We start from the raw sequence: 18,475 nt of genomic DNA on the forward strand, positions 1-18,475 counted from the left end.
TCTAGCTCATCCATTGCTCAGCACCAACCTGGACTCAGGGGTAGACGTAACATATTAAATGTAATCCAAAAGACTTACTGGTATGATATGCTACGTTTCATATGGTACAGTGGCTTGTGAAAGTATTCACCCCCCCTTGTCTTTTTCCTATTTTGTTGCCTTACAACATGGAATTCAAATGTATTTTTGGGGGGTTTGTATCTTTTGATGTACACAACATGCCTACCACTCTGAAGATGCAAAATATTTTTTCTTGTAAAATAAACAAGAAATACGACAAAAAATGGAAAACTTGAGCATACATAACTATTCACCCCCCAAGGTCAATACTTTGTAGAGCCACATTTTGCAGCAATTACAGATGCAAGTCTCTTGGGGTATGTCTCTATAAGCTTGTCACATCGAGCCACTGGGATTTTTGCCCATTCTTCAAGGCAGTACTGCTCCAGCTCCAAGTTGGATGGGTTCCGCTGGTGTACAGCAGTCTTTAAGTCATAACACAGAATCTCATTTGGATTGAGGTCTGGGCTTTGACTCGGGCACTCCAAGACATTTAAATGTTTCCCCTTAAACCACTCGAGTGTTGCTTTAGCAGTATGCTTAGGGTCATTGTCCTGCTGGAAGGTGAACATCCGTCCCAGTCTCAAATCTCTGGAAGACTGAAACAGGTTTCCCTCAGAAATGTCCCTGTATTTAGCGCCATCCATTATTCCTTAAATTCTAACCAGTTTCCCAGTCCCTGCCGATGAAAAACATCCCCACAGCTTGATGCTGCCACCACCATGCTTCACTGTGGAGATAGTGTTCTCTGGGTGATGAGAGGTGTTGGGTTTGTGTCAGACATAGTGTGTTCCTTGATAGCCAAAAAGCCCCCAAAATTCTGGCCACTCTTCCTTAATGCCCAGCTCTGTGGAGTGTACGGCTTAAAGTGGACATATGGACAGGTACTCCCATCTCCTCTGTGGAGCGTTGCAGCTCCTTTCAGGGTTATCTTTGGTCTCTTTGTGGCCTCTCTGATTAATGCCCACCTTGCCTGGTCCTGGAGTTTTGGTGGACGGCCCTCTCTTGGCAGGTTTGTTGTGGTGCCATATTCTTTCCATTTTTTAATAATGGATTTAATGGTGCTCTGTGGGATGTTTAAAGTTTCAGATATTTTTTTAGAACCCAACCCTGGTCTGTACTTCTCCACAACTTTGTCCCTGACCTGTTTGGAGAGCTCCTTGATCTTCATGGTGCCACTTGCTTGGTGGAGCCCCTTGGGGGCCTTTCAGAACAGGTGTATATATAGTGAAATCATGTGACAGATCATGTGACACTTAGAATGCACACAGGTGGACTTTATTTATATAATTATGTGACTTCTGAAGGTAATTGATTGCACCAGATCTTATTTAGGGGCTTCATAGCAAAGGGGTGAAAACATATGCACTCACCACTTTTCATTTTTTTTGTTTTTGTTTTGTTTTTTGAAACAAGTTATTTTTTACATTTCACTTCACCAATTTGGGCTATTTTGTGTATGTCCATTACCTGAAATCCAAATAAAAATCCATGTAAATGACAGGTTGTAATGCAACAAAATAGGAAAAAACGCCAAGGGGGATGAATACTTTTGCAAGGCTCTGTATGTAATTAATTAGTGGATTTCGATCATCATATGATATCTTACAAATTGCAATTTGTACAATATGTTATTATTGCAATTCGTACAATATTTTACAAAATTGCAAACCTATCATATGTTACAAATTCCCAATTTGTTTTCACTAACATTAGTTAGGTGGCTAACAGTAACATTACCTAGGCTACGGTTTAGGGTTAAGGTTAGGAGTTAGATTAAGGGTTAAGGTTAGGGTCAAGGAAAGGGTTAGCTAACATGATAAATAGTTGCAAAATAGATCAAAAGTCATAAGAAGTTGCAAAATTGGTAATTTGTTAAAATGCTAAAGTTGTCCGTGATGAGATTCGAAATGCAACTTTTGGGTTGCTATACTTTTGCGTTCTATTTCCACCCATCAACCTTCGCATTAAACGTCCACCCATCCACCCGGACCAACCACCCTACTTTAGTTTTTGCCTTAAGTAACCTTCTGTCTTATGTAACCACACCAAACATAACATGACTAATTTGAGTATCCCGGATTTACATTTACTATGTTACGTCTAGTCTATGAGACCAGGCTGTTAGCACAACACGGACAGCCAATCCCGCTCGGCTCGACTCCTAAGTATACCTGGAGATTTTAGACACGAATAAAAACTATGTCTGTACTGAGATGACCTGACGGAACCATGACAGGTACCGAGTGAAGAATTAATAACGGAATATCAAGAAAAGAACACTGCGTCTGTTCCGGAGGCGTTCGAGGTTCGAGTGAACACCTTTTGGTTCGGAGCGCACACATACGCACGCATCTGAGCAGCGATGGGTGCTTGGACGCTGCTGCTGTGCCTACTCGCCATTGTGAGAGGTGAGTAAGTTGTCTGTCGAGGCTTTGTTAATGACTCGCCGGAGCCGGGAATGATGCGCTTTTGTGTGGCTCTTCTCGGTACGAAGCACCATACATTAGTCTTCTATAGATGTAATGGAAGGATGCTTTGAGGGAGGGATAGTTGGATAAAGGGAGAGGAGAAGACAAGATAGAGATAATGACCGTTTCATTGCTGTGTCACCATCGTTCTCCTAACGTCTCTGTGTGAGTACGTACTAGGCTACAACGGAATGATGATGTTAGGGAGAAATGATACATCATAACTGCATTACGTTATGCGCTCAACTGGGGTGATCTTTTATGACAACATTACTGAAGGCAACCAGGAAGACAATATTTATCTTTATGCTACGCGTTCATATATTGTAGAATGCAATACAATGGAGAAGGTGAGTTCCCCTCCTACAATAAAAGACGCGTTGAATCCTATACCCAAGCAATCCATGGTTATTGAGTCCCCATTACTGTGTGGATATGTCTTCCTTTCTATTGAGAGAATGTTTTTTCCATCGACATAGCCTTTTAGTCTATATTTCTTAGCCATTATAATGACGTTACATGACTGATAATGGAATATTATGTGTCACTGTATAGCTGGCCTTGCTTATAGTACACAGATCAAGTAACATTATCACCCTAGTGTGGGATCCAAGGTTAGATGTATGATTTACACACACACACACACACACACACACACACACACACACACACACACACACATACACACAAGCACATCTTTACACACACTACATGCACACGTGGCGGCAGGTAGCCTAGCGGTTAGAGCGTTGGGCCAGTAACTGAAAGGTTGCTACTTATAACTGAACCGACAAGGTAAAAAAATCTGTTGATGTGCCCTTGAGCAAGGCACTTAACCCTAATTGCACCAGGGACACCGTTGATAATGGCAGACCCTGGCCGTGACTCCACTCTCCGAGGGTGTCTCCATATGGACGTGTACTTGTGTGAAATAGGACAAATATAAGCACTCACATGGTCCACACATACACACAAACACACATACACACAAACACACATACACCCCCCCTACCTACACAAACACACATACACCCCCCCTACCTACACACATACACCCCCCCTACCTACACAATTGAGCCCCACAGTGGACGCGTCATAAAACCGAGCAGTCAAACATGGAAATGGTTCGCTCTCGTGTAAATGTCTCTCAGACAAGGAGACTTTTATCTATATATTCAGCTCTATTTACTCTCGGATTCCAAAATGCTAATTAGCATCAAGTAGACATCATGACTACACATCCCTGCAAGCTCTTGCATGTAGACTACACATCCCTGAAAGCTCTTGCATGTAGACTACACATCCCTGAAAGCTCTTGCACGTAGACTACACATCCCTGCAAGCTCTTGCACATAGACTACACATCCCTGCAAGCTCTTGCACGTAGACTACACCTTCCTGAAAGCTCTTGCACGTAGACTACACCTCCCTGAAAGCTCTTGCACGTAGACTACACATCCCTGAAAGCTCTTGCACTTCATCTCTAGCTGACACGTTTGCTGTCAGCCAGCTATATGAATAAGTTGGCATGGTGTTAGAATGCACTGCTGTATTAAAGCAATTGAGAACTAACTTGTTGACATGTTCTGTTGCAGATTCAAAGCCAAATGAACTCATTGCAGAATGTATCCATAATCATGAATAAATAAGCATATTGTTTTGACCAGAATGCACCAGTCACCCATCAATCACGTCAAACACCTGTGAGAGCGGAATTACAAGATGGTGTTATAATACTGTTATTGCATCAAATGGTTGTTTTGTGGAATAGAATAGGGGTCTTATAACACTGTCATCTGGGCATGGTCTTCTGAATTGGGCCTCTGGGGGCTCAATGCTGACCGTGGATTTACCATGCCTTTGGTGATAAAACCTAAAGAACGCATTCCATAGCATGAGTTGGTGTTTGTGTGCTGGGAGGTACCAGGATAGAGATGGCTCCTGTATGGATAATGATGAGAGGAACTTTGTTTTTGGGGGCCAGACCCTGGTTTCCGCACAATGAGAACAGTCTTTACAGCAGATACTGTCTGCTGTGAATTGTCAATTTATTTTATGCAAATTATTATGACCTATTCCACACATCTGTTGTTTGTCATGTAGACTAAGGGGGTGTATCTTTGCTATAAAAGAGCTTTGTTTCCTTTGTGTCGGGGCTCTCAACGAATCATATAAGGGTGGTTCGTTGACCAGCCATCACTATTGCAGGGTACTCACGTCATTAACTTGTGTGTGTGGTGTGACCTGCTTTCCTGATTAATAAGTGAATTAAGATTAGTTTATGTGTAAATCTGACTTGTGTGATGAGTTTGTCTCTCCTCATTTGATAATACAGAAATAACCACCACACACCTTAACTCCAACAATTCAATTGTTTTAATGAAATCTAAATAGTAAACAATGCATGCATGTGCCTTTTATACATAACATATAAACATCTGAATGTAAGTAAAGATGAAATGATTTCTTCATCAATGCCACAAACCTGGGACATCGAAGAGCACCATATGAACTATTATTCCTATCAGAGAACAACACACAGATTCTTCTGATTTTAGACCAGCACAAATAACACCATGTAAAACAGCATATTGTAATTTTTGGTTGGGGTGAGTTACAAATGTAGAAACAACTGAAGGTGTAAGGTAGCTTTTATATAAAATACTAGGTCAACTCCAGCAGAATGAGAAACACACCTAACAGACTCAAAACAAGGAAGCCATGCCTAAACACAGCTATATCAACACCCTTCTAGTGTAACAGGTCCATGAAGCCATGCCTAAACACAGCTATATCAACACCCTTCTAGTGTATCAGGTCCATGTAGCCATGCCTAAACACAGCTATATCAACACCCTTCTAGTGTATCAGGTCCATGTAGCCATGCCTAAACACAGCTATACCCTTCAATCAGGTCCCCTTCTAGTGTAACAGGTCCATGTAGCCATGCCTAAACACAGCTATATCAACACCCTTCTAGTGTAACAGGTCCATGTAGCCATGCCTAAACACAGCTATATCAACACCCTTCTAGTCAATGTAACAGGTCCATGTAGCCATGTCTAAACACAGCTATATCAACACCCTTCTAGTGTAACAGGTCCATGTAGCCATGCCTAAACACAGCTATATCAACACCCTTCTAGTGTAACAGGTCCATGTAGCCATGCCTAAACACAGCTATATCAACACCCTTCTAGTCAATGTAACAGGTCCATGAAGCCATGCCTAAACACAGCTATATCAACACCCTTCTGGTCAATGTAACAGGTCCATGTAGCCATGCCTAAACACAGCTATATCAACACCCTTCTGGTCAATGTAACAGGTCCATGTAGCCATGCCTAAACACAGCTATATCAACACCCTTCTAGTGTAACAGGTCCATGTAGCCATGCCTAAACACAGCTATATCAACACCCTTCTAGTGTAACAGGTCCATGAAGCCATGCCTAAACACTGCTATATCAACACCCTTCTAGTGTAACAGGTCCATGTAGCCATGCCTAAACACAGCTATATCAACACCCTTCTAGTGTAACAGGTCCATGTAGCCATGCCTAAACACAGCTATATCAATACCCTTCTAGTGTAACAGGTCCATGTAGCCATGCCTAAACACAGCTATACCAACACCCTTCTAGTGTAACAGGTCCATGTAGCCATGCCTAAACACAGCTATATCAACACCCTTCTAGTCAATGTAACAGGTCCATGTAGCCATGCCTAAACACAGCTATATCAACACCCTTCTAGTGTAACAGGTCCATGTAGCCATGCCTAAACACAGCTATATCAACACCCTTCTAGTCAATGTAACAGGTCCATGTAGCCATGCCTAAACACAGCTATATCAACACCCTTCTAGTGTAACAGGTCCATGTAGCCATGCCTAAACACAGCTATATCAACACCCTTCTAGTCAATGTAACAGGTCCATGTAGCCATGCCTAAACACAGCTATATCAACACCCTTCTAGTCAATGTAACAGGTCCATGTAGCCATGCCTAAACACAGCTATATCAACACCCTTCTAGTGTATCAGGTCCATGTAGCCATGCCTAAACACAGCTATATCAACACCCTTCTAGTGTAACAGGTCCATGTAGCTATGCCTAAACACAGCTATATCAACACCCTTCTAGTGTAACAGGTCCATGTAGCCATGTCTAAACACAGCTATATCAACACCCTTCTAGTGTAACAGGTCCATGTTGCTGCTATCAATTGTGGGCAGCACCTTTACCATTGCATTCAGTCTGAACCGCAGGATGAGCAGGAGGACAGAATTTACATAGGTGAAAGAAAGGTAGCAAAAACAGTACACCACAACTCTTTTAAATGTGTTTCTGAGTCTAGATATGATCAAATCAGGAGAAGAACAAGTGAAGGAAGCAGCATAGGGAAATTGGGTGAACGTAGGGTGGTTTTACAGCGATAAGATGGAGAGTTAAAAGGGTCTGAAGTTGAGGGACCGTGGGGCATGAAAGGCATAGTGTGGAATAAGGGGTAGCTAGAGGGATGGTTGGCCATGGAATAAACATACAATGTGGTGCTGGTGTGCTTCAACACCCCTTTAGGTTGTTGTTACCCCATGTCCAGTCATACTCGGGGCCTCAGAGTGTGTCCCTCGACGTCCTTCCGTCTCAGTTGCAGCATTCAAATCGTGGTCATTGTGTGACATTAAAGACAATGAGTCATCACAGCATTTCCACAAATTAAGCCATAGACAATACCATTGAGGACAGCATTTTGTTGACAACATGGTGGTTTATACTATGTCTGCTGTGTGTGAATGATGGAAGAATCTTACCCCAGCTGTAGGTCCATTTGAGTGTGTGTGGCCACTTAGGCCTGCACATCAACCAGTACTGGGTCCATTTGAGACTTGTAATGCTTGCTTTCAAAGTGCTGCTTAAATTTCTTCAGGTCTGCATATATACTGTGCAAAAGTATAAACACAACATGTAAAGTGTTGGTCCCATGTTTGATGAGCTGAAATAAAAGATACCATAAATGTTCCATACTCATAAAAAGTGTATTTCTCTAAAAAGTTTGTTTACATCCCTGTTAGTGAGAATTGATCCTTTGCCAATACAATCCAGTCACCTGACAGGTGTGGCATATCAAGAAGCTGATCAAACAGCATGATCATTACACAGGCGCGTCTTGTGCTGGGGACGACAAAAGGCCACTCTAAAATGTACAGTTTTGTCACACAAGACAATGCCACAGATGTCAGAAGTTTTGAGGGAGTGTGCAAATCAAATCAAACTTCATTTGCCACATGCGCCGAATACAACAAGTGTAGACTTTACTATGAAATGCTTACTTACAAGCCCTTAACCAACAGTGCAGTTCAAGAAGAAGAAATGATTTACCAAGTAGGCTAAAATAAAAAGTAAAGATACAAAGTAACACAAGAAGAATAACAATGAAGAGGCTATATACGGGGGCACCGGTACCGAGTCAGAGTGCAGGAGCACCGGTACCGAGTCAGAGTGCAGGGGTACCGATACCGAGTCAGAGTGCAGGGGTACCGGTACCGAGTCAGAGTGCAGGTGCACTGGTACTGAGTCAGAGTGCAGGGGCACCGGTACCGAGTCAGAGTGCAGGGGCACCGAGTCAGAGTGCAGGGGCACCGGTACCGAGTCAGAGTGGCTATTTTTATGAGTTGTTCAGCAGTCTAATGGCTTGGGGGTAGAAGCTGTTGAGGAGCCTTTTGGCCCTAGACTTGGTGCTCTGGTACCGCTTGCCATGCGATAGTAGAGAAAACAGTCTATAACTTGGGTGACTGGAGTCTCTGACAATTTTATGGGCTTTCCTCTGACACCGCCTATTATATATGTCACGTTCGTCATAATGATTGGACCAAGGCACAGCGTGTGTAGAATTCCACATGTTTAATAAATAATAAACTCAACAAACAAAACAGAAGAAAAACTAAACGTGAAGCTACCGGGCTGTGGAGACGTACTGGAGACCTGGTGCGTATAGCCGGCATCAATGGTGCTGGAACTTTAACACACTTCACACGGCAAGTGCGAGGAGCTGGCACAGGACGTACTGGGTTGTGAAGGTGCACTGGAGATCTGGTGCGTATAGCCGGCATCAATTGTTCCGGAACTTTAACACAATTCTCATGACGAGTACGGGGAGCTGACTCAGGTGGCACCAAACGTTCCTTTATTCCAAACCCGTGCGTCCTCCCCCAACTCAACAACTCTCCCATTTCTCTCTCCTCCAAATTCTCCTTCTTCTCCCAGACTGGCTCTGGTTCACTCCTCTGCTCCGCCAACTGCTGCATGTGCCACCCCCAAACAATTTCTTGGCGTTTCTGTGGCCTTCCTCCCCGACTTCGTCGCTGTCCCTCATTCGCTGCTTCCGCCTGCTCCCACGGCCGGCTCTTCTCTCCTGCCACTATGTCGTGCCAAGTCCAGGATGTTCTCTCCCTAATCTCGTCCAAAGACCAGGATGCCATTACCTCCCGGGCATGCTGCTTGGTCCGTTGTTGGTGGGATATTCTGTCACACTCGTCATAATGATTGGACCAAGGCGCAGAGTGTGTAGAATTCCACATGTTTAATAAATAATAAACTCAACAAACAAAACAGAAGAAAAACAAAATGTGAAGCTAATAATAGTGCTAGCAGGCTACTATCCATAGTCAAGATCCCACAAAGCACAAAAGGGGAAATGGCTGCCTAAATATGATCCCCAATCAGAGACAACGATAAACAGCAACCTCTGATTGGGAATCATACCAGGCCAACATAGATATATAATTACCTAGATGACCCTCCCTAGTCACACCCCGACCTAATCAACATAGAAAATACCTGGCTCTCTATGGTCAGGGCGTGACAATTCCTGCCTGGATGGCAGGAAGCATGGCCCCAGTGATGTACTGGGCCGTTCGCACTACCCTCTGTAGCGCCTTATGGTCAGATACCGAGCAGTTGCCCTACCTGGTGGTGATGCAACCAGTCAGGATGCTCTCGATGGTGCAGCTGTAGAACCTTTTGAGGATCTGGGGGCCTATGCCAAATCCTTTCAGTCTCCTGAGGGGGTAAAGGTTTTGTCGTGCCCTCTTCACGATTGTCTTGGTATGTTTGGACCATGATAGTTCGTTGGCGATGTGGACACCAAGGAACTTGAAACTCTCGACCCGATTGGCATGCTGACTGCAGGAATGTCCACCAGAGCTGTTGCCAGATAATTAAATGTTAATTTCTCTACCATAAGCCGCCTCCAAAGTCGTTTTAGAGAGTTTAGCAGTACATCCAACCCTCCTCAAATCTCATGTGACCACGCCAGCCCAGGACCTCCACATCCAGCTTCTTCCCCTGCGGAATCATCTGAGACCAGCCACCCGGACAGCTGATGAAACTGTGGGTTTGCACAACCAAAGACTTTCTACACAAACTGTCAGAAATAGTCTCAGGGAAGCTCTTCTGCGCGCTTGCCCTCCTCACCAGGGTCTTGACTTGACTGCAGTTTGGAGTCGTAACTGACTTTAGTAGGCAAATGCTCACCTTTGATAGCCACTGGCACGCTGGAGAAGTGTGCTCTTCACAGATGAATCATAGTTTCAACTGTACCGGGCAGATGGCAGATAGCGAGTATGGAGTCGTGTGGGCGAGCGGTATGCTGATGTCAATTTTGTGAACAGAGTGCCCCATGGTGGCGGTGGCATGATGATGCACGGTCCCATGTCGCAAGGATCTGTACACAATTCCTGGAAGCTGAAAATGTTCCAGTTCTTCCATGGCCTACATACTCACCAGACATGTCACCCATTGAGCATGTTTGGGATGCTCTGGATCGACGTGTACAACAGCGTGCTCCAGTTCCCGCCAATATCCTGCAACTTCGTACAGCCATTGAAGAGGAGTGAGACAACAGGCCACAATAAACAGCCTGATAAACTCTATGTGAAGGAGGTGTGTCATGCTGCATGAGACAAATGGTGGTCACACCAGATACTGACTGGTTTTCTGATCCACGCCCCTACCTTTTTCTAAAGGTTTCTGTGCCTAACATACTGTATGCATATCTGTATTCCCAGATGTGAAATCCATCGATTAGGGCCTAATTTATTTATTTCAATTGACTGATTTCCTTACATTAACTGTAATTTAGTTAAATCTTTGAAATTGCTGCATGTTGCGTTTTATATTTTTGTTCAGTGAATAAAGGTCAACTACAAAATGGAGGAAGTCAACAACCTGTAGCTTAGCTTGAATTCAAAGTTGTCACTAAGCAACCAGTACAATAGCCTACACATTGAGAGGAACCTAAAGGCACATACAGTACCAACCAATACTACTCACCTGACAGACAGGGCAGGTGTGGACCAGTGCTGCCTTGGCTGCAGTCTTCTGGTTCGCAGCTGCTCCCTTCTTAGCAGCCGCCTCCGCGGCATCAGTCAACAAGTTCAACTTGAGTGGAGCATGAATGATATATCAATACCCCCCACTCCCCCTACTAGCTATACTCATGATCTGCTGTCCAGAGGGGAACAGTAAACATATCAATACCCCCACCCCCCCTACTAGCTATACTCATGATCTGCTGTCCAGAGGGCAACAGTAAACATATCAATACCCCCACCCCCCTACTAGCTATACTCATGATCTGCTGTCCAGAGGGCAACAGTAAACATATCAATACCCCCACCCCCTACTAGCTATACTCATGATCTGCTGTCCAGAGGGCAACAGTAAACATATCAATACCCCCACCCCCTACTAGCTATACTCATGATCTGCTGTCCAGAGGGCAACAGTAAACATATCAATACCCCCACCCCCTACTAGCTATACTCATGATCTGCTGTCCAGAGGGCAACAGTAAACATATCAATACCCCCACCCCCTACTAGCTATACTCATGATCTGCTGTCCAGAGGGCAACAGTAAACATATCAATACCCCCACCCCCTACTAGCTATACTCATGATCTGCTGTCCAGAGGGCAACAGTAAACATATCAATACCCCCACCCCCTACTAGCTATACTCATGATCTGCTGTCCAGAGGGCAACAGTAAACATATCAATACCCCCCACCCCCTACTAGCTATACTCATGATCTGCTGTCCAGAGGGCAACAGTAAACATTTCAATACCCCCACCCCCTACTAGCTATACTCATGATCTGCTGTCCAGAGGGCAACAGTAAACATATCAATACCCCCACCCCCTACTAGCTATACTCATGATCTGCTGTCCAGAGGGCAACAGTAAACATATCAATACCCCCCCCACCCCCTACTAGCTATACTCATGATCTGCTGTCCAGAGGGCAACAGTAAACATATCAATACCCCCACCCCCTACTAGCTATACTCATGATCTGCTGTCCAGAGGGCAACAGTAAACATATCAATACCCCCACCCCCCTACTAGCTATACTCATGATCTGCTGTCCAGAGGGCAACAGTAAACATATCAATACCCCCACCCCCTACTAGCTATACTCATGATCTGCTGTCCAGAGGGCAACAGTAAACATATCAATACCCCCACCCCCCTACTAGCTATACTCATGATCTGCTGTCCAGAGGGCAACAGTAAACATATCAATACCCCCCACCCCCTACTAGCTATACTCATGATCTGCTGTCCAGAGGGCAACAGTAAACATATCAATACCCCCACCCCCTACTAGCTATACTCATGATCTGCTGTCCAGAGGGCAACAGTAAACATATCAATACCCCCCCCCCCCCCTACAGAGGGCAACAGTAAACATATCAATACCCCACCCCCCTACTAGCTATACTCATGATCTGCTGTCCAGAGGGCAACAGTAAACATATCAATACCCCCCACCCCCTACTAGCTATACTCATGATCTGCTGTCCAGAGGGCAACAGTAAACATATCAATACCCCCACCCCCTACTAGCTATACTCATGATCTGCTGTCCAGAGGGCAACAGTAAACATATCAATACCCCCACCCCCTACTAGCTATACTCATGATCTGCTGTCCAGAGGGCAACAGTAAACATATCAATACCCCCACCCCCCTACTAGCTATACTCATGATCTGCTGTCCAGAGGGCAACAGTAAACATATCAATACCCCCACCCCCCTACTAGCTATACTCATGATCTGCTGTCCAGAGGGCAACAGTAAACATATCAATACCCCCACCCCCTACTAGCTATACTCATGATCTGCTGTCCAGAGGGCAACAGTAAACATATCAATAAACCCCCACCCCCCTACTAGCTATACTCATGATCTGCTGTCCAGAGGGCAACAGTAAACATATCAATACCCCCACCCCCTACTAGCTATACTCATGATCTGCTGTCCAGAGGGCAACAGTAAACATATCAATACCCCCACCCATGATCCTACTAGCTATACCACCCCCCATGATCTGCTGTCCAGAGGGCAACAGTAAACATATCAATACCCCCACCCCCTACTAGCTATACTCATGATCTGCTGTCCAGAGGGCAACAGTAAACATATCAATACCCCCACCCCCTACTAGCTATACTCATGATCTGCTGTCCAGAGGGCAACAGTAAACATATCAATACCCCCACCCCCCTACTAGCTATACTCATGATCTGCTGTCCAGAGGGCAACAGTAAACATATCAATACCCCCCACCCCCCTACTAGCTATACTCATGATCTGCTGTCCAGAGGGCAACAGTAAACATATCAATACCCCCACCCCCCTACTAGCTATACTCATGATCTGCTGTCCAGAGGGCAACAGTAAACATATCAATACCCCCACCCCCCTACTAGCTATACTCATGATCTGCTGTCCAGAGGGCAACAGTAAACATATCAATACCCCCCCACCCCCCCCCTACTAGCTATACTCTACTAGATCTGCTGTCCAGAGGGCAACAGTAAACATATCAATACCCCCACCCCCTACTAGCTATACTCATGATCTGCTGTCCAGAGGGCAACAGTAAACATATCAATACCCCCACCCCCCTACTAGCTATACTCATGATCTGCTGTCCAGAGGGCAACAGTAAACATATCAATACCCCCACCCCCTACTAGCTATACTCATGATCTGCTGTCCAGAGGGCAACAGTAAACATATCAATACCCCCACCCCCCTACTAGCTATACTCATGATCTGCTGTCCAGAGGGCAACAGTAAACATATCAATACCCCCACCCCCTACTAGCTATACTCATGATCTGCTGTCCAGAGGGCAACAGTAAACATATCAATACCCCCCACCCCCTACTAGCTATACTCATGATCTGCTGTCCAGAGGGCAACAGTAAACATATCAATACCCCCACCCCCTACTAGCTATACTCATGATCTGCTGTCCAGAGGGCAACAGTAAACATATCAATACCCCCACCCCCTACTAGCTATACTCATGATCTGCTGTCCAGAGGGCAACAGTAAACATATCAATACCCCACCCCCTACTAGCTATACTCATGATCTGCTGTCCAGAGGGCAACAGTAAACATATCAATACCCCCACCCCCTACTAGCTATACTCATGATCTGCTGTCCAGAGGGCAACAGTAAACATATCAATACCCCCACCCCCTACTAGCTATACTCATGATCTGCTGTCCAGAGGGCAACAGTAAACATATCAATACCCCCACCCCCTACTAGCTATACTCATGATCTGCTGTCCAGAGGGCAACAGTAAACATATCAATACCCCCACCCCCTACTAGCTATACTCATGATCTGCTGTCCAGAGGGCAACAGTAAACATATCAATACCCCCACCCCCTACTAGCTATACTCATGATCTGCTGTCCAGAGGGCAACAGTAAACATATCAATACCCCCACCCCCTACTAGCTATACTCATGATCTGCTGTCCAGAGGGCAACAGTAAACATATCAATACCCCCACCCCCCTACTAGCTATACTCATGATCTGCTGTCCAGAGGGCAACAGTAAACATATCAATACCCCCACCCCCTACTAGCTATACTCATGATCTGCTGTCCAGAGGGCAACAGTAAACATATCAATACCCCCACCCCCCTACTAGCTATACTCATGATCTGCTGTCCAGAGGGCAACAGTAAACATATCAATACCCCCACCCCCCTACTAGCTATACTCATGATCTGCTGTCCAGAGGGCAACAGTAAACATATCAATACCCCCACCCCCTACTAGCTATACTCATGATCTGCTGTCCAGAGGGCAACAGTAAACATATCAATACCCCCCACCCCCTACTAGCTATACTCATGATCTGCTGTCCAGAGGGCAACAGTAAACATATCAATACCCCCACCCCCTACTAGCTATACTCATGATCTGCTGTCCAGAGGGCAACAGTAAACATATCAATACCCCCACCCCCCTACTAGCTATACTCATGATCTGCTGTCCAGAGGGCAACAGTAAACATATCAATACCCCCACCCCCCCTACTAGCTATACTCATGATCTGCTGTCCAGAGGGCAACAGTAAACATATCAATACCCCCACCCCCCTACTAGCTATACTCATGATCTGCTGTCCAGAGGGCAACAGTAAACATATCAATATCTGCTGTCCCCCCACCCCCTACTAGCTATACTCATGATCTGCTGTCCAGAGGGCAACAGTAAACATATCAATACCCCCCACCCCTACTAGCTATACTCATGATCTGCTGTCCAGAGGGCAACAGTAAACATATCAATACCCCCACCCCCTACTAGCTATACTCATGATCTGCTGTCCAGAGGGCAACAGTAAACATATCAATACCCCCCACCCCCTACTAGCTATACTCATGATCTGCTGTCCAGAGGGCAACAGTAAACATATCAATACCCCCACCCCCCTACTAGCTATACTCATGATCTGCTGTCCAGAGGGCAACAGTAAACATATCAATACCCCCCACCCCCCTACTAGCTATACTCATGATCTGCTGTCCAGAGGGCAACAGTAAACATATCAATACCCCCACCCCCTACTAGCTATACTCATGATCTGCTGTCCAGAGGGCAACAGTAAACATATCAATACCCCCACCCCCTACTAGCTATACTCATGATCTGCTGTCCAGAGGGCAACAGTAAACATATCAATACCCCCCACCCCCTACTAGCTATACTCATGATCTGCTGTCCAGAGGGCAACAGTAAACATATCAATACCCCCACCCCCTACTAGCTATACTCATGATCTGCTGTCCAGAGGGCAACAGTAAACATATCAATACCCCCACCCCCTACTAGCTATACTCATGATCTGCTGTCCAGAGGGCAACAGTAAACATATCAATACCCCCACCCCCTACTAGCTATACTCATGATCTGCTGTCCAGAGGGCAACAGTAAACATATCAATACCCCACCCCCTACTAGCTATACTCATGATCTGCTGTCCAGAGGGCAACAGTAAACATATCAATACCCCCACCCCCTACTAGCTATACTCATGATCTGCTGTCCAGAGGGCAACAGTAAACATATCAACCCCCCCCCCCTACTAGCTATACTCATGATCTGCTGTCCAGAGGGCAACAGTAAACATATCAATACCCCCACCCCCTACTAGCTATACTCATGATCTGCTGTCCAGAGGGCAACAGTAAACATATCAATACCCCACCCCCTACTAGCCCCTACTAGCTGATCTGCTGTCCAGAGGGCAACAGTAAAATATCACCCCCACCCCCTACTAGCTATATCATGATCTGTCCAGAGGGCAACAGTAAACATATCAATACCCCCACCCCCTACTAGCTATACTCATGATCTGCTGTCCAGAGGGCAACAGTAAACATATCAATACCCCCACCCCCTACTAGCTATACTCATGATCTGCTGTCCAGAGGGCAACAGTAAACATATCAATACCCCCACCCCCTACTAGCTATACTCATGATCTGCTGTCCAGAGGGCAACAGTAAACATATCAATACCCCCACCCCCTACTAGCTATACTCATGATCTGCTGTCCAGAGGGCAACAGTAAACATATCAATACCCCCACCCCCTACTAGCTATACTCATGATCTGCTGTCCAGAGGGCAACAGTAAACATATCAATACCCCCACCCCCTACTAGCTATACTCATGATCTGCTGTCCAGAGGGCAACAGTAAACATATCAATACCCCCACCCCCTACTAGCTATACTCATGATCTGCTGTCCAGAGGGCAACAGTAAACATATCAATACCCCCACCCCCTACTAGCTATACTCATGATCTGCTGTCCAGAGGGCAACAGTAAACATATCAATACCCCCCATCAATACCCCCCTACTAGCTATACTCATGATCTGCTGTCCAGAGGGCAACAGTAAACATATCAATACCCCCACCCCCTACTAGCTATACTCATGATCTGCTGTCCAGAGGGCAACAGTAAACATATCAATACCCCCACCCCCTACTAGCTATACTCATGATCTGCTGTCCAGAGGGCAACAGTAAACATATCAATACCCCCACCCCCTACTAGCTATACTCATGATCTGCTGTCCAGAGGGCAACAGTAAACATATCAATACCCCCCACCCCCTACTAGCTATACTCATGATCTGCTGTCCAGAGGGCAACAGTAAACATATCAATACCCCCACCCCCCTACTAGCTATACTCATGATCTGCTGTCCAGAGGGCAACAGTAAACATATCAAGACTGTCCCCCCACCCCCCCCCCCTACTAGCTATACTCATGATCTGCTGTCCAGAGGGCAACAGTAAACATATCAATACCCCCACCCCCTACTAGCTATACTCATGATCTGCTGTCCAGAGGGCAACAGTAAACATATCAATACCCCCACCCCCTACTAGCTATACTCATGATCTGCTGTCCAGAGGGCAACAGTAAACATATCAATACCCCCACCCCCTACTAGCTATACTCATGATCTGCTGTCCAGAGGGCAACAGTAAACATATCAATACCCCCACCCCTACTAGCTATACTCATGATCTGCTGTCCAGAGGGCAACAGTAAACATATCAATACCCCCCACCCCCCCTACTAGCTATACTCATGATCTGCTGTCCAGAGGGCAACAGTAAACATATCAATGTTTTCCCGCTGTAAAGACTCGCGAGGATGCTAATCAGTCCATCTCCAAAACCTTTCAAAAATCCAGACTAAAATATCACATCTAGCTAGGGTAGCTACAAGTCAAGTAGTACTTGAAGTAGGAAACCCACCCCTCACCCACAGGCACAAACAAACATTATCAAGAACGCCTAGCCCTAGCTTCTCACCATCTAAGTTAGCTAGCTAGTTTACTAGCAAGCTAGATTGTTGGTTTATAAAAGCCAAAGAAATCTAAACTGATGCATTTAATTGGCTAGACAAATTGACTGCTAATCTATCCAGACTAATGTTGCTAACTAGGTAACCATGAGCTAACAAGCTAGATAACAGGCATTTACAATTTAAACAACTTTAGCCAATATATTAATTACTAACATTAAATAGTTAATCTAGAGATTCTTACCTTTGCCTCAATCTTCAGTCTCGTCGAGGTCATTATGGCCCTGGTGACATGAAGCTTGAGACAGGCATCTGTAGTTCTGTATGATAACCACATTAGCAGCTAATTAGCAGAAATGCGTTCACACTGCTGAGCAATCTGTCTGAGACTAAAGAAAACTACGACTATAGAAAGTTGGGGGCCACTGTGGACACCTACCTCTACATCTGCATGCCAACTAGGTGGCTGCTGTAAGTCTCTGGCTGCAACAGCAGTCACCACCACCCACTATCCTCCACCACCCACTCTCCTCCACCACCCACTCCCCTCCACCACCCACTCCCCTCCACCATCCACTCCCCTCCACCATCCACTCTCCTCCACCACCCACTATCCTCCACCACCCACTCTCCTCCACCACCCACTCCCCTCCACCATCCACTAGCCTCCACCACCCACTCCCCTCCACCATCCACTCCCCTCCACCATCCACTCTCCTCCACCACCCACTATC

The 18,475-nt window shown here is 45.6% G+C and overlaps 1 protein-coding gene across 1 annotated transcript in view; it reads left to right on the forward strand.

The window, feature by feature from the left end:
• Positions 1-2,142: 2,142 nt before the first annotated feature.
• Positions 2,143-18,475, forward strand: part of chrnb2 (cholinergic receptor, nicotinic, beta 2) — a 59,226-nt gene continuing 42,893 nt past the window's right edge. The window contains 1 exon segment of the mRNA XM_065027766.1: positions 2,143-2,471. Within this exon segment, the coding sequence (XP_064883838.1) occupies positions 2,426-2,471 (46 nt within the window). The 5' untranslated portion in view covers positions 2,143-2,425.

The sequence above is a fragment of the Oncorhynchus nerka genome, linkage group LG14 (assembly GCF_034236695.1).
Source record: "Oncorhynchus nerka isolate Pitt River linkage group LG14, Oner_Uvic_2.0, whole genome shotgun sequence".
NCBI classification, from domain to species: domain Eukaryota; kingdom Metazoa; phylum Chordata; class Actinopteri; order Salmoniformes; family Salmonidae; genus Oncorhynchus; species Oncorhynchus nerka.